General features: G+C 45.8%; 1 protein-coding gene across 1 annotated transcript in view; it reads left to right on the forward strand.

Moving 5' to 3' along the window:
- The window catches only part of LOC126092870 (uncharacterized), a 551,522-nt gene that overhangs the window by 512,636 nt on the left and 10,944 nt on the right, over positions 1-27,942 (forward strand). The window contains exon 2 of the mRNA XM_049908604.1: positions 26,166-26,217. Within this exon, the coding sequence (XP_049764561.1) occupies positions 26,166-26,217 (52 nt within the window). The remainder of the gene's footprint in view (positions 1-26,165; positions 26,218-27,942) is intronic.

Here is a 27,942-nt window from a genome sequence, read left to right on the forward strand (position 1 = left end):
GCTATCAATTCATTAATCGTCACCTTCGTTGATTCCACTTTGGTCAGATTAATCTCATCCGCCAATCTACCTGGAGGAATGTGTCCAGTAGTTTCTGCAATTACTTCCGCTAGATCTGCGCAACCCACACTGCTATCGTCTGACCGTATAATGTCAGCTCTAACCTCATACACGTTGTAATCTATGTGCTTTTCTACCAATCGTGTCCGGCTATCACTAAAATTTTCGCAATCTTTCTCCTTAATACTCTCGCAATGTTTAAACTGGAGGTTTGCGTCGGATGGGTCGGCTACTTCTACCACTGAAACTTTCGGTAAGGTCTGCCGGTTAGGGCCAGAACTTTCCGTTACTACTTCAACATCTAACTCCTGCGGGACGAAACACGACGAATCTTGCTCGTGCTCCCCCTTAGCATCAACTATTTCTAGTAAAGTCTGCCGGTTAGGGCCAGAACTTTCTATCACTTCACAAACACTATCTTCCTGCGGGACGAGACGCGGCAAATCCTGCACGCGCTCCCCATAAACACTTCTCCCATACAGACCCCTATAATCTCTTAGTTCGTCGTATAAGCGACCGAACTGCCTTAACCAGACCTCATCCCTCTCTGCATCCCCTCGCTCGATGACGGACGTGTTATCCGACATCTGATCTTCTCTCAACAATTGCGAATCATTCTTAAACTCAATCTCCAGTTCCGCTGTGGGTATTACAGCTGCCACTTTATGATCGATTTCCGGAACACTACTTAAATTGTTCTCACTGACAGCGAATGTATTTTCTACTGCCGTGTATACAGCTGATCTACTACTTGTGGGCGCACTCCTTTCTCCTAACACTGGCACACACTCCCGCCGTTGATTATTCCACACGGAATTTTCATAACGGCGACACCTGGGTTTTCTCTTGTTATTGGGCCGCCAAAATTTCTCCACGCCCGCTCGGCCCCTCACCGGCGCGGCTAATGGTTTCCCTGTCTCGTCCCAGCAGATACGCTCCCCGGATGCTGCTGAGGCGGCTGATCACACCCTCTGGCGTTATTACTATTCTGTGAAGCCCGTATCACGTTAGTATGATACTGGTTTCTGTCATTCCTGTTATTGTTTGCATTGTACCGATTGTTATTACGGTCCGAACCATTATTGTTATTGCTGCGGTATGCATTATTCCCATGGTTATCGTTGTTATGGTTGGGGTGGTACCCGTTGTTGTTACCACGGCCTCTACCACTGTCGCGATTATTGCGCCAATTGTCCTCGTCCTCAACTCTTTCCAGGAAATCATTGATTGTCCTGTAATTGCTTCCTACGTAGCGTTTTGTATCATCTGGAAGCTTCTTGTAGAGTTCCCAGACTATTTCGGATTCCGTGCGGCGATCACGCAAATATTCCAACTTGCGGATCCAGCCCTCACAAAACTCCTTCATCGAGCCGCGCGAATTCGCATCGAAAGGCCTCGATACGACAAATTCGCTCCAAACACTTTGCTGTTTTTGCTCTGACCAGTATTCAGCCAGAAACAAATTTTTAAACTCGTCAAAAGTCAGGTTCGTAATGTTGAGGTTTAAGCCCCAACGCTTGGCATCACCAGCCAGCACATCAATAACCGCATTAATTTTTCTCTCATTAGTCCATGATCTGGGTAAAACTCTTTCACAATTTTTAATGAAATCCGTCGCGTGTATACCGCCTTTTTTCAAGGGGTCGAACCGCTCCTCTTTCGTCAACAATTCCGAACTATGTGCACAGATTGGCACATAGCTCTGTTTTTCGTCAAGTTTCTTTTCTAATTCCGACACTCTCGTAATTACTTGGCAAGTGGTTGTCGCAAGCGTTTCCACTTCCCTCTTTTTCTCTTCGCAGGTATTAGCCTGCTCCCTCACTTTAGTGTCTACTTCGGACACTAAAGCCTTTAAAGTTTCCACCTTCTGTTGATCCTCTTTTTTCACTAATTGAATTTGTTCCGTCACCTTATTCTCGATGATCGGAGCAACTGCTTCTCCTACACTTTTCTCGATTCTGCTAATTTCGGAATCAAAACGAGTATTTATGCTCGCAATTTCCGCCTGAACGCCTATCATTTCCTGTTTAAGATTACCGATTTCGGTATTAATTACAACAATATCTTCTTTGATTTTATCAACTTTTGTATTAACAACTCCAACATTGTTGTTAACAACGTTAATAGCTTTGTTCTGATTGTCTAGCTTGGCCGATTGACTCTTGATTTCGTTAATCAAAACATTCAATAAATCAGTTAAATTCCCGGAAACTACCGGTTCCACTTCCGTAGCGGCTTCCTCTTTAATTGTCCCCCCGTATTCGTCATAAAGGGATTCAGGTTTGATTTTCACTTCCGATTCCGAAACATTTTCTAAAGTTTGGAATTCCATTTCTGTTCTTTGTTGCGTTTCGGCGGTCGCGTCTTTCATGCTAGCCGCCTGCCCCTGAACAATGGGTACCGCGGTGCGCGTTTCCCATTGTTCGACCGATTGTTCCGTATCCAAGTCTACCAAATTTTGGCAATTGTTGCCTTCACTCATTTTAATAATTTTCAATATAAATGCCAAATCTCAAATATAATTAGGATTACTCCCACTACTTATTCTCGCTGACGTAACGGCCTGTACGTAACCAATACTTTGTTACGAGATTTGCACAATGCAAAATTCGTGTCCAGAACAACCTCAAATCTGAAGATTGTCCTGTCACCAGGTCGCCACGTGTAACCTCCCCCTCACTTACCGACCTTAATGACAGTGAAAAATGAAACCGCGTGTACCTAATGGGAGTTTCGGAAAAGCAATCGTCACCGAAGTTAACCTGTCGGTAAAGAGGGAGGAAAGGGTTAACAATTAACTAGCGGTAATTAGGTATTTGAGATTTGGGGGAAATCACGGTCGCCAGTCCTAAGGACAATTACTATAGTAACTGAAAAAGAAAGGTTATTACACATATAATTAGCACTAGAAGCGTGGCAACTGAAGGTTGACACGTGTAGTGTGAAAACTGAAAGTTTGTCAGAAGTAATAAATTTCGCTACACCCTGACTTAATTTAGCAAAAGAATTAATAAAACCGAAAAATCAAAAGTTAATTTAGTGACTGAAGTTAATAGTGGGCTTTCTTTCTGAAGCACATCGAAATTCAGTAAAATACGGTTGGTCTTGGACTACCTCAACAATCATTTCTAAAGCTACTTGAATCTACGCAGTTTAGAAATAAGAGATTTAACTTTGAACTTGAATTAAATGATTCTGAACAATTAGCAATAGTAAAATTTAGTACGTACTAAGCTGAGCTGCAGTCACAGGTACGCTAAAATATGCTAACAAAACTCGCACTCTTAATTTGTGCTTATGTAATCTGAATATTGTAGCCAGCTATGAATACTTTGAAATTAAAGCAGTGAAATCGAATGGTATAATTTTAATGCTGGCGTTTGAATTTCAACGACACTCGGGTTCATTTGGGAAAAGCAAGGGACTCTGCTTGGTAATGCAATTGGGACAATGAGCAACAAACGTTCATGCTAAGTTACTGTAATTATAGTTACTAAAATGGAACAGTTTGAAAAGCTGAGGTCTGCCATACAGTTCTAAAACTTTACGTGCGTCCAGTCTTCCTTGTCGGTTGATTGAAGATTTGAAGCCGTCGGTCGAGGAGGTGGCGACAGTCACTCATTGTCGGCCGTCGCTGTTGTAGAAGCTGGATGTTGGCGCGCCTTTTTCTCGACACGGTCACCAGACGAAACGGGCTCTTGATGTACGCTAGTTAATGTTTCCCGTCCGCGACACCATGTCAGAAACTATCATTGCACGTCGAGCGCAATTACATGCTGCCAAACCCCGAAAGCGCGGCAACTCGCGGGAGCGTCACACAACACACCTGCTCCACTCGCTACTCCCGCCACACTCCTCTCAGCCCGCGCTCCACGCGGCAGAGTTAACACTACCAAAGATCCTACACACTTTGATTCTTCACACGACCTATCGACGTAATCGTTCGATAGCAGTTTTCCCTAGGCAAGACCCAGCGTAAAAATACAAATAATATTTACGAAACAAACCAATTATACATCGACATAAATGCATAAATATACAAATAGTAAAACAATTACAATATACAAAGAGACAGAAATGTCGTATCTTGAGGTAACAAAGCAAGGAAAAAAATAGTACAATAGATGGAAATAGGAGGATATGCATTTCCGGCGTTACACAGTTGCTGACCTGCTATATTGTAGCTAAATCATGAACGATCTTTCTTTCTATGTATTCGCAGCACATTACACTTGTCTACATTGAGATTCAATTGCCATTCCCTGCACCATGCGTCAATTCGCTGCAGATCCTCCTGCATTTCAGTACAATTTTCCATTGTTACAACCTCTCGATGTACCACAGCATCATCCGCAAAAAGCCTCAGTAAACTTCCGATGTTATCCACAAGGTCATTTATGTATATTGTGAATAGCAACGGTCCTACTACACTCCCCACCTGAAATCACTCTTACTTCGGAAGACTTCTCTCCATTGAGAATGACATGCTGCGTTCTGTTATCTAGGAACTCTTCAATCCAATCACACAATTGGTGTGATAGTCCATATGCTCTTACTTTGTTCATTAAACGACTGTGGGGAACTGTATCGAACGCCTTGCGGAAGTCAAGAAACACGGCATCTACCTGCGAACTCGAGTCTATGGCCCTCTGAGTCTCGTAGATCAGTATTTTTTTATCTTTAGTGTTCTGCACAACTCAATTAGTTCCGTATGTTCTCAGGCCTACAGGTCGCGTCCAAGAAGCTACGTTGTCGATCGCGGAAAAGGCTGTAAATCGCCGCTGGCTGCATTGCGTTAGAGGCGCCACCACTTTGAGCGGCCGCGCAGTCTGCGGACCGTCACTCACCCAGTCTGTCTGTCTGTCTGTGTGTGTGTCTGGGCGGTCGCCAGGTGGCAGCTGAGACCTCGCGTACTCTTCCTGTGGCCAGTGGCTGGGGAGACGAGGTGTGGCGTCCGCCAGCATAGCCAGTGCTCGTGCCGACCGGCAGTCACGTTTCGGTCTTCCTTCCTCTAACTGGTTTGGTGCGGACACGGAAACAAATTACACTACTGGCCATTAAAATTGCTACACCACGAAGATGACGTGCTACAGACGCGAAATTTAACCGACAGGAAGAAGATGCTGTGATATGCAAATGATTAGCTTTTCATAGCATTCACACAAGGTTGGCGCCGGTGGCGACACCTCAACGTGCTGACATGAGGAAAGTTTCCAACCGATTTCTCATACACAAACAGCAGTTGACCGGCGGTGCCTGGTGAAACGTTGTTGTGATGCCTCTTAAAAGGAGGAGAAATGCCTACCATCACGTTTCCGACTTTGATAACGGTCGGATTGTAGCCTATCGCAATTGCGGTTTATCATATCGCGACATTGCTGTTCGCGTTGGTCAAGATCCAATGACTGTTAGCAGAGTATGGAATCGGTGGGTTCAGGAGGGTAATACGGAACGCCGTGCTGGATCCCAACGGCCTCGTATCACTAGCAGTCGAGATGACAGGCATCTTATCCGCATGGCTGTAACGGATCGTGCGGCCACGTCTCGGTCTCTGAGTCAACACATGGCGACGTTTGCAAGACGACAACCATCTGCACGAACAGTTCGACGACATTTGCAGCAGCATGGACTATCAGCTCGGAGATGGTGGCTGCGGTTCCCTTGACGCTGCATCACAGACAGAAGCGCCTGCGATGGTGTACTCAACGACGAACCTGGGTGCACCAATCGCAAAACGTCATTTTTTCGGATGAATCGAGGTTATGTTTACAGCATCATGATGGTCGCATCCGTGTTTGGCGACATCGCGGTGAACGCACATTGGAAGCGTGTATTCGTCATCGCCATTCTGGCGTATCGCCCGCCGTGATGGTACGGGGTGCCATTGGTTACACGTCTCGGTCACCTCTTGTTCGCATTGACGGCACTTAGAACAGAGGACGTTACATTTCAGATGTGTTACGACCCGTGGCTCTACCCTTTATTCGATCCCTGCAAAACCCTACGTTTCGGCAGGATAATGCACGACCGCATATTGCAGGTCCTGTACGGGTCTTTCTGGATACAGAAAATGTTTGACTGCTGCCCTGACCAGCACATTCTCCAGATCTCTCACGAACTCAAAACGTTTGGTCAATGGTGGCCGAGCAACTGCTTTGTCACAATACGCCAGTTACTACTCTTGATGAACTGTGGTATCGTGTTGAAGCTGCATGGGCACCTGTACCTGTACACGCCATCCAAGCTTTGTTTGACTCAATGCCCAGGCGTATCAAGGCCGTTATTACGGCCAGAGGTGGTTGTTCTGGGTACTGATTTCTCAGGATCTATGCACCCAAATTGCGTGAAAATGTAATCACATGTCAGTTATAGTATAATATATTTGTCCAATGAATACCCGTTTATCAACTGCATTTCTTCTTGGTGTAGGCAATTTTAATGGCCACTAGTGTAATTGCTCGAGGAATACAAAGGAGGGAAATTCATCAAACAATAACCAGAGTAGGGAAACCTCTGTACTCGGTATCGGTGTCTGACATTATTTCAATACTATTGTGACGTTACATCTGTGTTGCGGTTATATTTTACTTCCTACATTCACCTTCGCCGAAGCGTTCGATTCGCCGTAATATATACGTCTACGATGGAAAAAAAAGGCGGTATATCAATATGACACGCACATCGAAAGGACTCGTTTGGGTTTTTAGTGTCGCGTACGCGTCAGTGTAGACTGTAGGCGGTAGACGCTGGTGCCGGTGGCGGGAGCGTCGAGGGAAGGGGTGGCGTGCGACCCGCAGCCTCAGCCGCCGGCTTCTCGGAACTGAGGCGGGCAGCGTTTCCCAGGGCAGGCAGCAGGTTGACAGCTGCCTCTTTCACTGGAGCCGTCACTTTCTGCACGTAGCAGACCGCCGCAGCCGTTCAGGGGCAGTTAGTTTACCTACAAAACTCCCTGTTAAACCTCTCACCGGCCTTAAACTTTTCAGTTTAGTCATTTTATTTTATTGTGGGGGCAGGCGGTGGTTAGGAGGTTGCGAAAACCAGCCTCGTGGGCCGATACCCACACAAATGGGTGCAACTCAAGACCACTGGCACGAGGGATTTATCTTAAACGAAACTTTTTGATTTGGTGATAAACACAGCCGCCACAGTAGAACAGTTTTGAAAAATTAAACTTTTTTTATTTTTACTTAATTGTTCTCAGACAAAGGCAGTTAGAGCAAATATTGTGTCAGGTTACTTGCTGAGAACGATTGGATTCCTACACCGACACGTGTACGTTGAATATAACTTACAATTTGTAACATAAAACTCAGTCATATAAATCTCAGGTGTGTGACGTAAAGAGGCAAAGAATTACATTTGAATGACTGGATCATCAGAATGTAAGACTCAATTTGTAACATAAAACCTAAACATACAGTGCCTGACGACGACAAAAAAAAAGGGAACAGCCAGGAGAGAAGCAGGAGATGGTAAACTGAGTGAACAAAGAAGCTGCGCGGTAGGAGCATTCTGAGAGCAGAGTGCCGCCCTCTGGCGTGGGTGCGCGCTCTGACTGACTGCTGTGGGTGCGCGCTCTGACTGATTGCTGGGAAGGCCCTCGCACTCTGGCCCTCGACTGCTGTAACTGGTCCTCGGTACGTTGGGAGACCTCGCTGGCCGCCGGAACACCGCAGCAGCGTGCAGCCGTGGGCGGCAAGTCTCCTGCTGAAAATCGCCACCGCCGTACGTCCGTATATCGTATGGACCTGACGAATACAGGTCAAGCTATGTATTGGATGTCGAATACGCCATACAGTTTATTGATGTTTGTTTACTGTGCATAGTGGCAGCCGTATCATGAATGTGTGGGTCAAATGCCTCTGAGCACTATGAGACTTAACATCTGAGGTCATCAGTCCCCTAGAACTTAGAACTACTTAAACCTAACAAACCTAAGGACATCACACAAATCCATTCCCGAGGCAGGATTCGAACCTGCGACCGTAGCGGTCGCGTGGTTCCAGACTGAAACTCCTAGAACCGCTCGACCACTCCGGCCGGCCCATGTATGTGTGATACGTCTTCATATCTTGTTTATAAGAGTGGATACGTCATTACAATGACGACGTGTCATTTAGGCGGTTCGGTCATTTCGTACCGTTAGCAAACTGCGCTCGATGGTGGCTGTGAAGCGGAAATCGTGATTGTGTGAAGGAAATGAACAATAGTTTACAATCAGGTGGCGGAAATCTCCGTAAACGTTCTTGACTGTGTTTCCCCAAGCGGGAAGAATTATAATATAAAAGTCCTTTTTACTGGGACGATTGAACTGGCAAGTTCATTTAGCGTGTGCTCTATTCGACGAATTAAGAACCGGTCCGAGAAAAAAGTAAGCAGTTTTTGGAACACGTACCGCTCAACTGGTCTTGGGTGATGGAGCTTGTGACGGTATGTTACTACGTCGGCGCGTTGCTCGGACTGTGCCGGGTGGCGAATGGAAGCGAGTCGTAGGAAACCTCTGTCCGGTTGACTCCCCGTACTAGTGTTACGTCATCAGCACCTGCTCCCAGAAGTGTGCCGAGACTCGAGCTGAAACCTTAAGTGACGATAGTCCAGAGACTCGGCAAATCTCACACAGTTCGTTGTTGCTCGGCGCCAGTACTGCAGTCGATTAGAGGCGATCCTCAAGTGTTCTTCCGTTCTGAAGGAGCGTACGGGGACTCGTAGAACAAAAGACGTTGTAGCTCTGTAAGTGTTTTCGTTTGTTCTCATATTTTTTTGATTATTATTCTTAAAAATCGATTCCCTACTAAGATGCCAGCCGATTTTCCGATAATTCTCGTAATTTTTGCAGTTTTCCACTCGTGCGTTCTTCTTTCTCAAAACTTTACTGAGAATGTACGATACTACTCTTTCACTCACGTTTGATACGAAGTTAAGTGACTAATTTACGTAAATCGCTTCGAATTTAGCAGTTCGGACTGTACCTTAGGGACACGTGCCGATTTGCTAGAGCAGGAGTTATTTAGCGTTTGTGCGCCCGACTAGCACTCGCAGGCCTTCCGGACCGAACGTGCTCCAGTGTCGTACGAACCGCCTCGGTGCTGTACGTTTCTGAAGTGCTTCTTCCATGGGCGTAAGAGAAGCCTCTCATTTCAATGCTTCAGATTAAACAGCGTACTCGTCGGTGTCATTGTTGCCCTTTTTTGTGTATTCCAGTGGTCTACCGAACTACCCGTGTTACTCGGACTTGGCAGAATGAAGAGTGTCTCAGACAGTGTGGTCTACTCTTTTCTTTCTGAATGTGTTAGTATCTGAACTTCTCAAAGACCCCTTAGCTTTGCCGTTGTCTCGAATTTCGTCACAACTGGGTTATTTCATGTAACCTTGTCTTTGCCTGAGAATACTTTTTTTCCTGTGTTTGATTATAAAATCTTTATGTGAAGTTACGATAGGTAATCCGTTTATACACTTGGGGACGCATTTATCGGGTCATCCTTTGTCTTCCCGTGGATATCACTTCGCACACGGCGAAGACAAACTATTTCGTCGACGTAACCAACGTATCCAAATCGAATTTTGGTCTCCAAATGTCACAGTGTAGTATGTTTAAGGGACGTAGAGAAATATGTTGTTGAGCTTTACGAATCGCTTTCCTTGTGTAGTTGGAGACTCTGACTTTTGTCCCCGTTCGCCTCGTTAAGGGAGAGCGGCATGGAGCCGGGCTCTCTCTGGTCCAGCGCGTGCAGCCAGCGACAGAGCCACAAAGTAGTGCCGCGGCTTCCGATAGCGCGCAGATGGGACCGCGACTGCAGTTGATACATGTCGGGGCAAAGTATGACCCGACAACTCTCTCTCCTCTCTCTCTCTCTCTCTCGCATACTCCAGCAATCGGAGCCCAGGAACGCCATTCGGAGCGCGTCGCGTCATGCGAGACATTGTTATGGGACTTAGGTGCACCACTGGCTAAACGCTAATCGGCGGACCCAGCGCTGAGGAACCATTGTGCGTCCACTGCACAAGCGGAGGAACACTCTCACTCCGCCCTCCACCCTCCGCGTTTCCTGTTCCACTCGCGAGTGGTGCCCGGGAAGGAGGACTGTCAGTAAGCCACTGCCCTCAGCTCCAATATCTGTACCCGGACCGTTAAGCTCTTTTTCGCGGAATACACGTAGAAGGAAGCGCTATATCAGTTGACACTCGCACCACCACAACTGCGATACACGACGCCTGTGTTGTAGTGCCTGCCTGTGGAACTGGGTCACCACCTCTTCGACGCTTTCGCGAAAGGCGCGGCTCTGTTTGGGTCACCTCTGTCAGTCTTCATCTGGCGAGGCGCGGGCTGACGAGCGATATTAGAGTCTCTGTGTCTGGGATTAGTATCACCTGTAGTAGAACAACTGTCTGAAACCAGTGCTTCAAAAGTCGCCCAACCCCGCTTCGAGTTTCTACAGAAACGAACGCTGTTTTATCGCTCTGCTGCCAAATTCGTCTCCGGCTCCTTCGTCGCTTATCGCCGGAAGGGCGTCCCCATCGCGCGACGCACTCGACGACGTGTCACTCAAACTCCGCGACGTTGGCTCGCCGAGTGTAGCCTGCATGTAGGTGTAGATGCAGTAACAAGAAATTCTGCAACATATCACCTTCGTAAAAGAAGACTGACTACTTATTTTCCGGACAGACCTATTATACAGTTGCCTCAAGTGTTGAAACTGGAGGAGCAAATCGTAGTGCTGTGTAGACAGCCGTTCAATGTAGACATCTTCTTTCTATCCTAATTTTCGTAAATGCGACCAACATGTCCATCGTGTGTTGTACAACGAAGACTCCTAAGATTTCATACTCATTCCGTTGTTTTAAAAAGCTCAGCAAGCAGTCGAATCGCCTGTGAACTGTATCGAGATGTCACATAAAGTAGAATGCTGTTTAAACGACGCGAACTTGCGTAGTTGTACAACTGAAAAATAGAGTCATTATATACGAAATAGCACCATTTCGAAAAGCGAAAGAGATGCAGTTTCTGAGCGCTTGGAAGCGACACACCCCACCCCACCCCACCCCCTCGACGCGCAGTTGACGAACCCTCGCCCGCTGCTCACCCGGCGTCGTTGCACGTGCGCCGCCTCGCCAAGCAGATGGTCGGCCGTAACAGAACAGCCGCCCCCGCAGCTTGGCGCTGCTTCTCGTTTGGCAGTCAGGGACCGACCGACCGACCGCCAGGCTCTCCTCCTCCTCCACCACCACCACCAGCTCGCCGGCTTTGTTCCCGTCTCTTCCCTCTAATGCTATTTCTTTAAACTGAGAGACCGACAAACGTCTCCCAAAAATTACCCACACGCGCTGTCATTTTGATTTCCGGTCGTCACTGTCGAGGCTTTAATAATTCTGTGCTGTCTGCGTTATGTGATTTGAGAGAGAAATATTCGGTACTTGTTTCGTCTCCTTTGTAACATGTGTTTATTTTTCAATAATTACAGAGTAAAAACACCGATCAATCAATCAGCCATAGCATAGTGCTAAAATTTTTCGTTTTTAAATAAACCTTTTCAAAAACCTGAGTAATTTTTAGTCATAAAATGTGCATTGGTTTGACATACTGCGTTATTATGCAAAATGAGAAAATCGACCAGTACTATTTTAATAACAAAACCGACAGAAACTAGCAACAAACACACGGCGTAAAAAATGGTACGGCACTGCTGAGGCAATAGCGTCCCTCTTGCCGTGTGTCGTGGCTTAAGGGACGCGTTATACGTGCAGTGTGTGCGGAACTCGTCCCCACCTCGTGTGTACGGTAGTTTCTCGCTGTCGTCGGTGAACATCCCGTGCACTGCAGAATGGTACCAACCCTACACTGGAAATATTTTTACAAAGTGACATAGGAGTGAAATACAGTGCTTCATATTGTTTAAAAGATTAGAGATTTGTCTGCTAGATGAAGCAAATTACAGTAACAATAGTAAATTAAAGACTTGACAACAGTTCTTTCATAAACAAAACAATAAAAATACAAAGTAGATGATCTGCTGCCTCTGTCCACGTAATATGTCTTTTATCTGCTTCTTGCCCTCGAAACGGACAAATTAACAAGAAAAACAGAGTTCTTCAATGTCAGTTTTCACCCTAGAGCACTGACTATTCGTAATGCTCAAACAGATTACAACATGATTTTTGAGCAGATTTTCAAAAAATTAGAATCAGTAGGAAAATACTGGTGATTCGAGAAAAGCAACAGACGGTGGACGGACTAACTTTCCTTTTGTTTGCCTATTTAATTTAATATTTTTGCTCTGGGTATCTTGAAACTGAGAGACTCAACATTTTTCAACCTTTCTTCAGTTTCTATGTTTATTACAGGAAATAATGGGAGCAAAAAACCGAAAATTGGTTATTTCGGAAACAGTTGTTTTGAGCGGTTTTAACAATCAGGTTAATCTGGCGTGGGGAAAAACTGATATAACCGCAAACCAGTTGTTCCAGCAATAACCACCATCCCTGATAAGCAGTGCTCGCCTCGATTACTGGGCATACCCTTTCAATTTGAGGCACTACTTTTGAATATTCATCGGTGCCTGAACGGTGACGGTGAGGTGCCGAAGCATTCTCTTATGCTGCAGCATGATATTTGCGAGGCTTTTAACGCCGCAGACGTAACCGCTTTGCCCGTCTCTGTCCTCGGTCTCTTGCGGAACTCAGCATTCCCGCTCTTTAATCGACAGTCACCGAGCCCGTACTGGCGTATTGCTCGCAGTTGGGTTGAGCCAGGTTCGGTGGGGGGGGGGGGGGGGGGGGCAGGTGGTGGGTAGTTCACACGGCCGCGGTCTTCTGCTGTACTGTCCGTGGTCGGCGTTGATTTCCCTTCATAGTCTCAACACTGTTTTCATTGCCTGTCTAGAAACAAAGAGGGGCTGTCTGAACTTTAAACCTCTGCCACCCAAATGAAGTGCAGTTCATTCTCAGGAGAAAGTTGTAAATGCACTTAGAGTTTGTAAGAACCTGAATTTCATACTCATGTTGGGGTGTTTACACATCGTGTTGTCGTTCAAAAAAGTTTCCCTGTCAATCTTGTGCAGTAAATGGTCTCAGTAGTTTCATTGTCTTCGTTGTTTTCTTCGTCTCCCTTTTACTATTACATGATAATTCTTCTGACCATAAAGTTGTTTTCTCCCCAATTCACTCGTCATTAGTAACTTCATCTGTCCGTGTAATCTTCTCCATACTTAAAAGTTTTAAAATGCTGGAACTTTACTTTAGTCCTACTCCGTGGGCCCCGCAGAAAGGGAGCTATTACACGAGGAAATTAACCGACGATTTGCAATTCCTTTAAGCGCAATACAATGAACTGAAATGACTTAACATCGTTGGTACACTATTCTACTAAAATACTAACACACGTATGTATTAGATGGTAATGTTTGGAGTAAAAGGACTTGCTCAACAAAAAAGTTCTTTAATTCAGTGTTTAAACGCCTCCACGTGAAGCACAGGACATACTGAATGCTCCGTCACATTGTTGAACACATGTGTACCTATGTATATGACTCCATTCTGTGCTGGTGTAAAGTTGTGCAAGTCTGACACCCTTCTATATTCTGAAAATTTTATCCCTGAAAGTTGAATTTTCTAAAGAATAATCATTCCTTACTTCATTAGCGAATTGAAAACATTCTGAAAATTACCATTAACAAGAAAGAAATAATTCAGTCTCAGTCCGTTACGCTATTTTTTTTTCTTTTGCCGTTCGTAGGTTCTATTTATGCGAGTTCTGCAACGTACGTTGCTTAAAACTGTAATATGTTCCCTTGTGGTGCTAACTGTGGGAATTGCCCGGTAGAACGCGCCCTCAGCTGTTGATTCTGCAGAACGAGTTGTTTGTTTCGCGAGTTAGACCATCGATTATTATAATTATTTGTGTGTGCTAGCGGTCGGTTTGTGGCGATGACGTAGTCGTTAACCCGACTCGTAAGTGAACCCGCCACTTCAGCTGGTTTTATCTTCTTTCCCTTTTCTCCTCTCGAGGCTTATGTTTTCCTGAAAGAAGGGTTAGGGAAGTTACTACTTCTTTTGGACAAATTCTAGCGCACGATTCTACCCGTGACGTCATACCAGACACAAAGATATACCACACACAAAATTTCAAGATGGCGGCCGGTGGCTTGCAAACAATTTCGTGGCGCCGAAATGTAATCACTAGTTATAGAATCGCAGAAATTGTTAACAATAAATATGTAAACTTACGGAGCAGCCACGGGAAAAATGGAGTTTTGGATGGGGAGGAACTAAGGTGTACCGTATGAGGATTGGGAGAAACTAAGATGTACCGTTATGAGCCTGAGGACCACATTAAAACTGAAGAGACAGGAACAATATATAGCTAAAAATGACGAAAAACAACGAAACTTGGAATCGACACGTAAGTAAATCCTGCCGTACTATTCAACTCATCTGCTTCGACCAGTTCATCAACACACAACAAAAGAAAGGATACATTTTTTCGGTTCTATGTTGTATGCATTTTTTTCCTTTTCGCGCGAATGTTAATAACCGCAAGCCCGTTCCATTATTTAAAACAGTACACTCGATTGACAGGTTTATTGACTTATTTTTTATTTTAGCGCATGGGTCGAGGGAAGAAAGCAGGAGTCCAGTATACTGCCTTTGTGAAGTGAAATTTCAGGAGGAGTACGCGCGCCATCATCGGGCACAATTTGTGAGACATGGTGTAGTGGAAGCCGTGGATCGAAGCGCTCGCAGTGGCAGATGCTAGCTTGTGTTTGCGACGGCAGCGACCGGTTCTTCGGCGGCATTTCGCCCAAGTAGCTAGACGTGACGTGGTACAGGAAGATGTCAGTCGCTGATACTTGTCACGCATGCACTGTGTTCAACTGTTACTGCAAAAGGACAGTGAAGCAGGTGGTGGGTGGGGGGGGGGGGAGAAACGTTGCAGTGAAACGTCTTGAGGTTACGTTGCAGTGAAACGTCTTGAGGTTACACTGCTCACAATTGCAAATGTAACTGCGCAATAATCGCGTATGCAACCCTTACGCAAATATTGACAGTTTTTCGGTATTTTTAAAGCATTTGGTTGTTGAATTTGAAACTATGTAAACTCTTTGTACGACCAATGTATTTCGGTTTATTTTAAAGCATCGTGAGTGAGTGGTGAATTTGCACGTACTTACATCACTCAGGTGTGTTGTCTGAGACACTGGTGTCAATTTTTCTTCCCAAGCAATACTTCGCACTACATAGCGCTGACGTGCGTGGTTGCGTTCTGTAAATACCGAGGATGCGTACAGCAACAATGGCCAACTCGCGCGAGCGTGAATTTGGTGTTGCAGTACTCAACTTCGAACTTTCACACTTAAATAACGCAACATCGTTAGTTGTGAAAGAAGTCCGACGCAAGATATTATTCGTTCTGTAATAAAGTTCTAATTTGACAGAAAATGCGTAAATACTGAAACTAAATAGATTATTATAGCTTCGACTCCATATCAGTGTTTTTCTACTGCACTGCTAAATACTGATGAGATGAGATCTGTCACAGAGTATTATCTAGCAGTGAGTCTTCTTTTTAATTAATGATGATATCTGATATGTGACATCCGTATGCTTAATATAACCTGTGTGTTATTTATTAATGGAAATTAAATTGAAAATACTGCTGTGTTCTGGTAAACAAAATATAAAAGAAGAATAAAAACCGAAATCCTTAGACTTACGACTCTCCATTCTTTCCAGTATAAACAAGGACAGCGACAGGAACTGCTCGAAATTTACATTGATACCTTACGTCACAGGATGGCAACATAGTGAAAGAACTGGAAGCGAGGTGTAGCAAAGCTAATGCAGTGAGCGCTCAGCTACGATCTACTCTCTTCTGCAAGAAGGAAGTCAGTACCAAGACTAAGTTATCTGTGCACCGTTCAATCTTTCGACCAACTTTGTTGTATGGGAGCGAAAGCTGGGTGGATTCAGGTTACCTTATCAATAAGGTTGAGGTTACGGATATGAAAGTAGCTAGGATGATTGCAGGTACTAGTAGATGGGAACAATGGCAGGAGGGTGTCCACAATGAGGAAATCAAAGAAAAACTGGGAATGAACTCTATAGATGTAGCAGTCAGGGCGAACAGGCTTAGATGGTGGGGTCATGTTACACGCATGGGAGAAGCAAGGTTACCCAAGAGACTCATGGATTCAGCAGTAGAGGGTAGGAGGAGTCGGGGCAGACCGAGGAGAAGGTACCTGGATTCGGTTAAGAATGACTTTGAAGTAATAGGTTTAACATCAGAAGAGGCACCAATGTTAGCACTGAATAGGGGATCATGGAGGAACTGTATAAGGGGGGGGGGGGCTATGCTCCAGAATGAACGCTGAAAGGCATAATCAGTCTTAAATGATGATGATGATGATGATGATGATGATGATGACCTTACGTCACAGTTGTACTTAAATGTACTGCGTAAAAGCTAGAAATGACAATTACTTTCTTGGAACTCAGTTAGCGGCTTTTTTGATTGTATACCAAACTTGTACTTACGAAAATAGTTAGTGTCACTTAGAATGCGTATGAATTTAAATTAATTTGCTTACGACGACTGGCATGCTGTAAAACATGCAGAACGTAGAGGACAGTTATTTCAAAGAACGATGTCATATTGAAGCACATTTCGATTTTTGAAGAGATGACACGAAAATTACGTACTCTGTAGTGAAAAGCGGGAAAAAAATACTAACGCTGAGATTTGACGCTTCAATCGTTGAAGTTTTAGGACTTTTCTCGGCGTCTCCACGTTAGAAATTAAGGCGGCTTGCTAATGGCTAGCCTGCCAGGTTCACTTAACAGTTTATGAAAATAAATGATGAACATCATATGGGATACATCGAATGGTATTAGGCTGGCCGGTGACGAGCGTTAATCAAATTGTCTTCAGTTTGAGCTGGAGTCTACAGAAACCTGATGTTGCGTCACCGTTCTCCGTACTAATTAGAGGCAACGCAGGTACTGATAAGTTCGTGCCACAGTAGTTGTATCAGGAGCTGCACGGCACGTGCACGATGTTTTCTCTGGCGTGGACAGGGCGAGTTATTTACCCGGTGAGAAGAGAAGGCGATAATGAAGAGAATAACACGGCGGGCGCCTCGCCCGTTCTCGTTCTGGCGCGTCTCGAGCAGCGCGCGCCTCCAAGGACGACGAAGGTCCGGGAGTAGCGGGCGGGCAGAGATCACTCCACTGCGCAATTTTAACTTAAATAAGGATTCACTTCCTGACACACACATCACTGAGTGCGCTGCATAAAAATTGTTACTTGTGAGGCAAAATATAACGCAGTTCAATCTGTAGCTCTTTCACGCAACGCGTTCACATAGAGGCTACAGAGCCCCTATTGTGTGCCACTGGAAATACGTTATAATGCCAGTCGTATGTTTTGACGATCCCCGCCACTTTTAGAAGAGTTGTCCCATTTATAGATTCTCGACTCACAAACTAGAGTAGCTCCACACGTTCATCCACTAGAATCGCCTCTTACGATCTAATCACTGAACATTTCAATTTTGTGATGAGAATGGCACGACGTAACTGAATGAAACAGAATTGTTATCCGGCGTTCCCCAAGGAAGTGTTACAGTACCCTCTCCTGTTACTAAACTATATAAACGGTCTATAAGACATTGTGAAAAGATGATGTACGTATGCTGTCCTTTACTGTCTTTAAAGCCATCAGACGATCAATACGTATTATAAAATTATTTAGTCAGGATGTCTGTCTGGTGCGAAAAGTGGCAATTTTCCCTGAACAATAAAAAGTGTGAGGTGCTCCACGCGAGTGCTAAAAGGAATCCGATAAATTTCGGATACACGATGATAATACTCGTGTCAAGGTCTTCGGTTAAACCAGATACCTAGGGATTACAGTTACGAACAACTTAAATTGGAAGCATTACATAGAAAACTTTGTGGGTAAGGCGAAGTATAGAATGCATTTTATTGGCGGAACACTTACAAGATGCAGCAAATCTACTAGAGAGACTGGCTACATTATGCTTTTCTGCTCTGTTCTGGAGTGTAACTGCGCGGTACAGGATCCCTGCCTGATAGGATTGATGGAGGACATCGAGAAAGTTCAAAGAAGGACTGCTCGTTTTGTATTACCACGAAATAGGGAATAGTGTGTCGCGAATACGATACGCGAGTCGAGGTGGCGGGCATGAAAACAAAGATATTTTTCTTTGCGGGGAAATCTTTTGACAGAATTTCAATCACGAACCAATTTTCTACTCCGAATGCGAAAATATTTTGTTTACACTGATCTACATAGGGAGAACGACCATCATAATAAAAACAAGAGAAATCTGGAAATATTTTGGTGTTGACTTGTCGTACTTGCTGGTGGAGAGTGGATCGGTCGAGGTAGTCTGAAACGGTTATGTGGGTCTTCTGTCCAGCAGTTGGATGAGGTGTAGTGTTAATGACTGTGCGCAATGGTGTGACACCACGGCGGCATGAGCGGAAAACTACGTTATTGGTGGCTCATCGTAATGTGAGTGTGTGTGTGGGGGGGGGGGGGGGCGGAAATAAAGCTGTTGAATGCTGTAAGCAGCTATCTCACTTGAGAAGGAATAATTGAGGGTTATTGCTAGATTCGTCGCTAGTGAACTGGTCTGGAAATTTTGTTGCAGTAGTGCCTCTGATTGTAAGAAAGGGCAGCAAGGATCATTTTTGAACCGGTAAGTGTTGGAATTGGCCGAGAAGGCAGTTGCGAATCGTGTGCAGCCGTAAGCTCAGGCGCTCGCTCAAGCTGTGCGGTTTGCGGAAGCCGAGAGGCGGGTTGTCGAAGTGAAGAACTTTCCGAGCTGTCTGCTGCGCGGCCGGGCTGCGCTGGTCGGTGACGACTCGCGGGGCGCGATGACGTCACGGCAGTGACGTAGCGCTGTCGTGGCGCCGCCGCGGCCGCCTGCTCAACTAGCAGTCGCAGCTAGAGCGTCAGTCGCTTGCCCGCCTTCGGAGCTGCGGTGTTTAGCGCGCGTGCGTCCCTTGACAGTTAACGCCTCAGCGTTCGCCATTGACAGCGTTGCTTCGGCTTGTCGGTAACATTGCTTTGCAACAATGAAGGCGAAGGTTATTAACAACGTCGACTACCCTTCCGTCGTCATGAAGCAGGACCTGCTGCGGGAAGTCGTCATGAAGTACATTGACCACTTTTTTCCTAAGTAAGTACAAAAGGCAATAGCCGTGTGGCTAGAGACACGCTTTCCGTCGCCGCTAAGGTGCCAGCGCCCACCGCGTTCTTTGTGTCGGCCGTGGCGCCCGCCATGGCTGCCAGCAGCGCTGTCCCGCGGACTTTTCCAGAGCTGCGCCACTCGCGGAGAAAGCGGAGGTCGCTTCGTCCTGTGTTCAGCTTCCCGTCTCCTCAGTATCTGCATTGTTTGTGCCAACAATAACACCACCATACAAATTCCCGGAGTCGCTCTCGAAATAAGCGATACGTTTTGCACATACGTAGCACTCGCTGGCAGGCAGCTGGAACAACATGGTGGCGGGCGGACGCCAGTTACATCATATGTACAGTTAAAGCTTCGCCTCTGTTTTTTATTGAGCTCTTTTTCGAATTGTCGCGTAGCAGTATTCTACTTGCATAACAGAGTCAATTGCAGCAGTCAAATTCGCAAATATATATAAACAGTTTCAATAATTAGCTTCCGTAGATGACAGCTACTTGTTATTTGGGTACTTGTACACTTATAATTAGGTCCTTGAATTTTTATCAGTATCGACATGGAGGGGAAGCACGTATATTGGAATAAGGCAACGAGAACTCTGATGCAGCACACGTTATATGAAGTTTTATAGGAGCACAAATCGCAGCTGTAAGCGGAGGTTTCCAGGTTTTTCAACACAGACACACAGTTGCATTGAGGATTCCGAAAACAATTTCTGTGGCATCTTAATTTCTTCCGAAAATTTTAGGTGCCCTACAGCTGTGTGCGTTAGGCGTGTACTGTCGCCGGAAGGAAGAAGAGGCTTTTCGAGCCGCACGCAGTCACTCTGTGTGTGTGTGTGTGTGTGTGTGTGTGTGTGTGTGTTGGGCGCAGCCCTGCCGGGGCGCTTTGGCGGCAGCAGCAGCAGGAGAAGACAGGTGCCGGCGGGGCGGTCGATATTGTGCATCGCAGTGCGCCGTTGCGACACCCCCGCCTGCGTTTTCGCGCCCTCTAGCTTGGCATTTGCTCTCCCGCAGTGTTGTGATAATACTGACTGTCAGCACCCTGGCAATCTGCCCACTGCTCGTCAGTTATCCTTGAGATACTTACCGGCTGCAGTTCGACAGAAATCAGTGCCCACCGATATTCACTTCTCTTATTTTTGTGTTTCCTGTAACGTGTGTTCCATTAAGAAATCGTTGATGTTTTAGGTTAAACAAAATTTCATTTTGGACCTTTAGGAAGCATTGTTATGTGATCCTGTTGAATGGGTGAACGCTTGTGTGTATGATTAAAAAAAGAAAAAATCTGGAAAAGTGCTGAAAGTTATTGATAAGAATGACCACAAAGTCTTCAAGAAAAGAATTCTTAGATTCGCCACTGCCTGAGATTCGCTGACTGCCCAACCGAGTTTGGACTGTGCCATTCACAATTACCTTATTTTGGGATTGTTGTTTTGTGGCCATGCAACTTCGTAATTTTCTCGACAAGGATTGCATACTGAAACAATTTCAAAATAGTTTCGTAGAAATCAAAGCTATTGGAGAAATTTGAAGTGCTAATTTCTCTCCTTCGTAATATGGCACAATCTTTGGTACTTGTTGTATCATTACCGTGTCTCCTTAACTGCCCTGACTTTCCAAGAAGAAATAGCCTCCTAAGTCAAATGTCGTGAGAATTAAGGCTAGCATTGAACGAAATGTCAACGTGATTTAATCGCTGATTGTATTCTGAAGCGTCGGCCACGGCTTGACGCTCGCGAAAACTGGCCGCTCCATATTTGGCGAGAGACTCCCACCGCGCCCGCCATTCCGCTCCCCTCCGCCGAGTTACTGCGCGTTTTGCCACGTCGCGCTCGCGACCTGCTCCTAGTATTCTCGTGTGTTGTAGAGAATTAGCATTCCAAACATCTGTTACAGCTAGCCAAGGCGGCAAAGAGCAATTTTCTTACAGTTCTGCCGTGAGACAGTTCTAAAGGCAATCTTTACGCAGTGTCTGGCTTTCAAGGACAGTACTGCCTCACGTTTTACAGGTACCACGAGTCTACCTTTTACCCATGGAGTAAAATTTTCCCCGATGTTTTATTGTACTTCACAGTAGCTGAGTGATTTTTTGCGTAGTGTATGGCATTATATGTTGATGTTTTTGGTGAATTACGTACACTTCTTAAGCAGTCGCAACTTTGGAACACTTCCAGCTAACTGACTATTATTTATACAAAGTTTTAACCGTTAATTGGAGGCCTCTGGGAGGGGGGGGGGGAGATCCGAAACAGATTACAAGTCCTGAGATAAGGGTTCGATTCTAGATCGGTTGAGTGATTTTCTGCTCCTGGCACTTGGCCATACTTTTACCTTGACGAACAACTTGGACGGGTGAAAGGTTACACCTTTCGTCGTGGTCTCTGTTACACGTTAAACCTCACCCTCCGTTCCATTTCTATAAGTAGTCGAGGCAGTTGTCTCTTGCGATTAGACCTGGCCGTACCTAGTGAAGCACGAGTGTCGAGAGCAAAATTTAGGTTGATAACTGAGTCAGATGAAAAAGTATGTAACCCGTTACATGCCTTTGTATGTTCACTCATGGTCCTGTAGGTCCTGGGAACATTTAGTGTTCCTACCGTTGTAGTCAGACTGGGATTGAATTCCTTAGCCATCAAACTGACTTTCTGGATTTTCCGATGAATATTTCCGTCAGTATCGTACTGTGAAGTTCAAATAGAACACGATAACGAGTTTTGTTGTTTGTTACGCACCTGTTCATTAAAAATCTCGAAGAAATTAAGCACACCGCATGTACTTACTTCAGTTTTACACAACTCTCGAAAGTATTAATATTACTGTCATTAATCTGTGATTTTTCTTGTTCCAGTAGGGCTTTTTGTAGGTACCTTGTACCTCCCTGTTCTTTATGTCAGTGTTGGTACAGCAGCCGGTCGAGCATCAGGGAAAGTATTTAAAGTTCCTGCCCTAGCTGTATCAATATGTACAGTAGCTATCATACCTTTCACATCGGAATAAAGTACCACCCATGTTGCACCATTTCATAAAATCTACATCTACATCTACACTTCGCAAGCCACCCAACGGTGTGTGGCGGAGGACACTTTACGTGCCACTGTCATTACCTCCCTTTTCTGTTCCAGTCGCGTATGGTTCGCGGGAAGAACGACTGTCTGAAAGCCTCCGTGCGCGCTCGAATCTCTCTAATTTTACATTCGTGATCTCCTCTGGAGGTATAAGTAGGGGGAAGCAATATATTCGATACCTCATCCAGAAACGCACCCTCTCGAAACCTGGACAGCAAGCAACACCGCGATGCAGAGCGCCTCTCTTGCGGAGTCTGCCACTTGAGTTTGCTAAACGTCTCCGTAACGCTATCACGTGTACCAAATAACCCTGTGACGAAACGCGCCGCTCTTCTTTGGATCTTCTCTATCTCCTCCGTCAACCCGACTTGATACGGATCCCACACTGATGAGCAATACTCAAGTACAGGTCGAACGAGTGTTTTGTAAGTCACCTCCTTTGTTGATGGACTACATTTTCTAAGGACTCTCCCAATGAATCTTAACCTGGCACCCGCCTTACCAACAATTAATTTTATATGATCAGTCCACTTCAAATCGTTCCGCACGCATACTCCCAGATATTTTACAGAAGTAACTGCTACCAGTGTTTGTTCCGCTATCATATAATCATACAATAAAGGATCCTTCTCTCTATGTATTCGCAATACATTACATTTGTCTATGTTAACGGTCAGTTGCCACTCACTGCACCAAGTGCCTATCCGCTGCAGATCTTCCTGCATTTCGCTACAAATGCGTGGGTGAGTTAGTTAATATGTCAAAGGAGGAAGTCGCCGTTGCTATATCCTGTAGGATCAAATTTAACCGCGAAGTCTGGTATTCCGGCACAGTAACTACGTGTATTTAAAGGAGAAGTTCTCATAGTGAACGCGCCTTTCATGTCGGAGGCCGCGTACCCTGTCCTTTGTGCGACCTCTGAACTGACTGAGCCACTCGCTTACAGGGGGACCGTGCTTGTTGTCAACTCCGGACCGCGGTGCAGCTCGGCGTTCACCCTGCCGTAATTCCCCGCGGCAGAGTCGGCGTAACACGCGGCCACAGAGTGACCAGGCAGCAGACAGTTCCGAGTTTCTGCGGAGCCGGTGGTCGCCCGCCTCGTTGCGTCAGCCACGCCGCGCGACCCACAAACGCCGATCCGACCGCCCTTGGGCCTGGCAGGGCCGCCTGGCCTCGCCCTAAGGGCAGACAGCCCTCCCGAGTAGGCCCGCGCCGCGCCGCGTAACGTAGCGAACGCGCGCGAACTCCTGTGCTTCACGTGCGTCGGTCTGCGAGCAGTCTCTCGCTCGTCTTGACAAGATTTATCTGCACGAGGTGAAACTGTCACGAAGTATTGTGAATGGCGGTTGAAGCAGCTGTAGAAATTTTCTCCGAAACTGGACATGTAGAAGCTGCGGGCTTCAAGCCACGTCCGAGTGTTATACCTTATTTTTTCCAGATCATAAAACAGCGACGTCGTTCATCTGCCTTTATCGAGCAGACTAGTACTCGTTCTCGAATGCTGGACTGCGAGGAAGTGTTTAACGTAAAACTTGCCGTATTTGAGGGGTCGCGAGCTGCTCCCTCACGACCCAGAAATGGTTCAGATGGCTCTGAGCACTATCGGACTTAACATCTGAGATCATCAGTCCCCTAGAACTTAGAACTACTTAAACCTAACTAACCTAAGGACATCACACACACACATGCCCGAGGTAGGATTAGAACCTGCGACCGTAGCGGTCGCGCGGTTTCAGACTGAAGCGCCTAGAACCGCTCGGCCACACCGGCCGGCTCTCAGAAATGGATTGGCCCGAGGTTATAGGAATCGCTGTACGGAAAACGACATCCCTACCAAAGTGGGGTCATTGCGCTGCCCGTATTCTTACTCTCTACGCAATATAAAATAAAACGAAAAAAATTAGAAATGTGTGTGCAGCCACTCGAAAGGACCACTTGTTTCTTTTGAAGAAGTTTTCTGTTGTTGGCCCACCAATCGCTGAAATTTGGGAGCTGAGGCAGCGGCTCGGTGCGACTGCTTGCCGTGGTGTGCGGTGCCGAGCCGCGTGTTGCGATCTGAGAGAGCGCCGTCCGCATGTGGGTCATTGGGGCGGCCGTTACGACGCGCAGCCCGCGGCTCCGCTCCATCACCTCAGCTCGAGTCTCTGCAGTCGCCGTGAGCCGTGGCGCGGCCTCCCGCCCAGGCCCTGGGAGGACGCAGCTTCAAATCCCCGTCCCGCCATCCTGATTTCGATATTCTGTGACTGTCGTAAACCTCCACAGGCAACTGTAGAGCCCCGACCGATTCCTCCCTCCATTCGCCAAATTAGCCACAGTGCCCCGTCTCTACGAGACTTCCAACTCTGACCTATCTTCCACCGTGCTAAGCTGTTTACTATTATCGCCTGTTTCTCCGTGTTTTCAGGGGTTTTAAATATCTCAATTACGGAATGAGGTGGGAATACGTCAACATTGTAAAGTCGTATCCCTAAAGTCCTTCTCCATCCGTACATGGAAGACTCTGTGAAGCTGCGCAACTATTCCTGCGTTTACTCTCTTACACCAGTATATAACGTATATATCGTCTCAGCAAAGAGTTAACGACACACTTTTCCTTGAAGAGAGAGTAACGAAAGAATGAATAGTTGGAGGGAGGACATTTTAGTGCGGACCTTGGCTACTACAGAGGGCCGTATCGATCAGTTGCTACTGCCGCAGCCGGTTGCAGGAGAAAACCGCCCTTCTACGGATAAACAGCCCGCTCGTGTTTTCTTTGGCGATGCGATTTTCGGTGGAGGTGTACACATTAGTGCAAAATTATGTATGTAGAACGGAAAAAATTACAGTAAACGGACGGAGGCGCTTTGTAATATTTCGCTTTCTTGCATTATCAGAGACATCGTCTTTGTGTTTTGCTCGGTACTACTTTCACTAAGCTATGGACGGGGGTCCTTTGTGAATTTCGGCTTCTTGCGTTATCAGGAACATAGTCTTTCTCTTTTGCTCAGTGCTACTTTCACTAAGCTACTTTGTACGACAGTAAAGTCTCACAAGAATTTTGACTTTGACTTGTGATTTTTCCGGAGATGATAATGCCATTTATAGCTCTTTGTGACTAGTTTTTGTGTTCATTCGATTGCAAGACTAGGATGTACAGTATTGTCACAAGAAATACATCAACGCCGCAGTTCCATTTATGTGCGCACGAATAAATGTTTTATTGACTTAAGTAATTGGAAACGTTCGTAAGTAAAGAGAGATTTTTGTTTTAAATCTGTCGCACAGTGGTGGAGGTTTGTCTGTCTGTGTTGTGGACCGTATAGTCCGCTGACAATATAAGGCGCAGGCTGGTTGGTGTTGTAACATGTCTTTCGCAGTTTCCGGTGTCTACTCTGCTGTTTCTGTTATGAAACATTCGAGTAATCTTCAGGCGGAATGCAGTTCTTATCGAACTTAGGACCGTGTTGAAGGTTAATTGGTACTGGCGCCACAAATTAATGCTCCGAAATGGAAAAAGGACTCGTGATTATGGATATTATATCCGAGCACATAGTATCGCAGCATAGGAATTTTCTCCTCTGATATGCAGTCACGACGCTCCTTTCGTGATAATTAATGCATCCTACAGAACTGGCTAATTAAGACCTATACTCTGATATCAGCAACTTTTCCAACATACCAGAGCTTCTGATCAGTAAGGTTGCCAACTTTTCCGCGCAGCTTTATTGTCATTGCTTTATAACGAATTAAATTATCAAGTAATCGCAGTTATATTTTTTAAAAATATTGATGTTTGCAGTTTTGTCAGATGTTTGTATACCTAACATATTTTTTCTCCTTTATGTCCACAGTGCCTCCGGTACCAGCGCAGTTGCCATCGATAACAAGATTGAACAAGCAATGGTAAGTTGTCATCATTGCACCCGCCCTATGAGAATAACGTGTTCGCCGCTGTGGCCGGGCCTAGTGCAGTGCGTGCCTGCGGGTTAGGGCAGAGAAAGAGCCGGACGCCGCTTACTGGCTAGCGATGGGGAAGGAAAGCAGTTTTCTCAAAATGTAATGTCAGCTGCAGGCACACACTCTGCTTGGTACTGCCGTGCCTTGGAATTTAGCAGTAGGGTTGTCAGCTTCGTGTGATATAAACCCTTGTGGCTCCTCACACGCCGTGATGAGCCGTCAGACTGTAAACAACTGAGCCGATCGTATCTTGTAATAGGGACCGGAGACTACATGCGCGTTACAAAACCAGCGAAGCCGACCGAGTCTACAGAGTGGGAGAGACGGGTCACTCACTAGGGTACAGTTGGTGGGTATTTCTGGGGAAAGCTCCCTGTTCGTCGTCTGATGATGTCATTTGACGGCAGAAAGAGGCTGCGCCGGATCACACTACTTCCAGGGTATCGTTGTGTAACGATTCGATTAATATCTTTGGCCTTGGCAGTGGCGGGATGTTGTAGCAACGTTCGTACAACGTACGTGAATGGGTATAACGAGGAAAAGGGACATTGCATTTGCATGTTTTAAGATGCACTGTACCTGCCGGGAAACGAATGAATGCGAAAATGGGGGAAAACGGCATCGCTGCTTTAAGGAACTCGCTGAGCATCTACTTCAGGTATGAATTCATTTCGGCGATTTGCATCCTCGACGACGCTTCGCGCAAGACATCGGTCCGCGAAAGCTAGAGAATTTCACTCGTTAACATGTAAAGAGCCTCTTTCTTTCCCTTCACGAAATGCAGACTTTGAGTCCTAATACAGTCAGGTTTTCTGGCTAGTGACTTACAGTTAAGTCAGGAGATGTACAGCAGAGAATGAGTGGCAACGCAAAGCGGCAATTATTTATGTTTTTTCATTTATTTCTTTATACCAGAGGCTGCACTGTGAACTATGAAATTAACTGGAGTCTGTGAAGCAAACATTAGAACGGACTGTTGTTACAGAATCAGTTTTTGCATCGCCGAAACTTGTTGTAAATGAAAAGCACAATCTACTTGTGTTCTATGGGATTAATTTATTTCATTTACAGGTTTTCGGCCTACAAGGCCATCAACAGACTAGGTTACATTATGTTAATGGTCTTGTGAGTCCAAAACTGGCTGGTGTTGTTGTTGTTGTTGTTGTTGTTGTTGTCGTCGTCTTCAGTCCTGAGACTGGTTTGATGCAGCTCTCCATGCTACTCTATCCTGTGCAAGCTTCTTCATCTCCCATTACCTACTGCAATCTACATCCTTCTGAATCTGCTTAGTGTATTCATCTTTTGGTCTCCCTCTACGATTTTTATCCTCCACGCTGCCCTCCAATGCTAAATTTGTGATCCCTTGATGCCTCAGAACATGTCCTACCAACCGGTCCCTTCTTCTAGTCAAGTTGTGCCACAAACTCCTCCTCTTCCCAATTCTATTCAATACCTCCTCATTAGTTATGTGATCTACCCATCTAATCTTCAGCATTCTTCTGTAGCACCACATTTCGAAAGCTTCTATTCTCTTCTTGTCCAAACTATTTATCGTCCATGTTTCACTTCCATTCATGGCTACACTCCATACAAATACTTTCAGAAACGACTTCCTGACGCTTAAATCTACGAAATAAATTAATCTCCTAGAACATACACAGTATTGTGCTC

The sequence above is a fragment of the Schistocerca cancellata genome, chromosome 1 (assembly GCF_023864275.1).
Source record: "Schistocerca cancellata isolate TAMUIC-IGC-003103 chromosome 1, iqSchCanc2.1, whole genome shotgun sequence".
Taxonomy (NCBI): domain Eukaryota; kingdom Metazoa; phylum Arthropoda; class Insecta; order Orthoptera; family Acrididae; genus Schistocerca; species Schistocerca cancellata.